The sequence below is a fragment of the Suricata suricatta genome, unplaced genomic scaffold (genome assembly GCF_006229205.1).
Source record: "Suricata suricatta isolate VVHF042 unplaced genomic scaffold, meerkat_22Aug2017_6uvM2_HiC HiC_scaffold_60879, whole genome shotgun sequence".
Classification (NCBI taxonomy): domain Eukaryota; kingdom Metazoa; phylum Chordata; class Mammalia; order Carnivora; family Herpestidae; genus Suricata; species Suricata suricatta.
This window is the reverse complement of record NW_021910298.1, coordinates 1-525: the sequence shown is the minus strand read 5'-3', so window position 1 is coordinate 525 and position 525 is coordinate 1. Positions and strand designations below refer to the sequence as shown.

Below are 525 nucleotides of genomic sequence, written 5' to 3'. Positions count from 1 at the left end.
TCAATGGCACAGTCTTCATGCCCCCCGTGCTGATACTGGTCGGGATCCCTGGCTTGGAATCTGTGCAGTTCTGGATTGGAATTCCTTTCTGTGCCATGTACGTCATTGCTCTGTTTGGGAATTCCCTGCTCTTGGTCATCATCAAATCTGAACGCAGCCTCCACGAGCCCATGTATCTCTTCCTGGCAATGCTTGGAGCAACAGACATTGCTCTCAGTACCTGCATCCTACCCAAAATGCTAGGAATATTCTGGTTCCATTTACCAGACATATATTTTGATGCCTGTCTCTTTCAGATGTGGCTCATCCACACCTTCCAGGCCACTGAATCAGGAATTCTGCTGGCCATGGCCCTGGACCGCTATGTGGCCATCTGTGATCCCCTGAGACATGCAACCATCTTTACCCATCAACTCCTCACTCAGATCGGGGCTGGAGTGACACTCAGAGCAGCCCTCCTTGTAGCTCCATGTCTCATCCTCATCAAATGTCGCCTGAAACACTACCGGACCACTGTGGTCTCCC

At 51.0% G+C, this 525-nt stretch overlaps 1 protein-coding gene across 1 annotated transcript; it reads left to right on the top strand.

Moving 5' to 3' along the window:
- Positions 1-8: 8 nt before the first annotated feature.
- On the top strand, positions 9-518 carry LOC115285263 (olfactory receptor 52A5-like; the record flags this gene model as incomplete). The annotated part of the gene is made up of 1 exon (XM_029931573.1): positions 9-518. A coding segment is annotated over one exon (510 nt), but the record flags the coding sequence as incomplete, so codon positions are not given.
- Between the last annotated feature and the right edge of the window lie 7 nt (positions 519-525).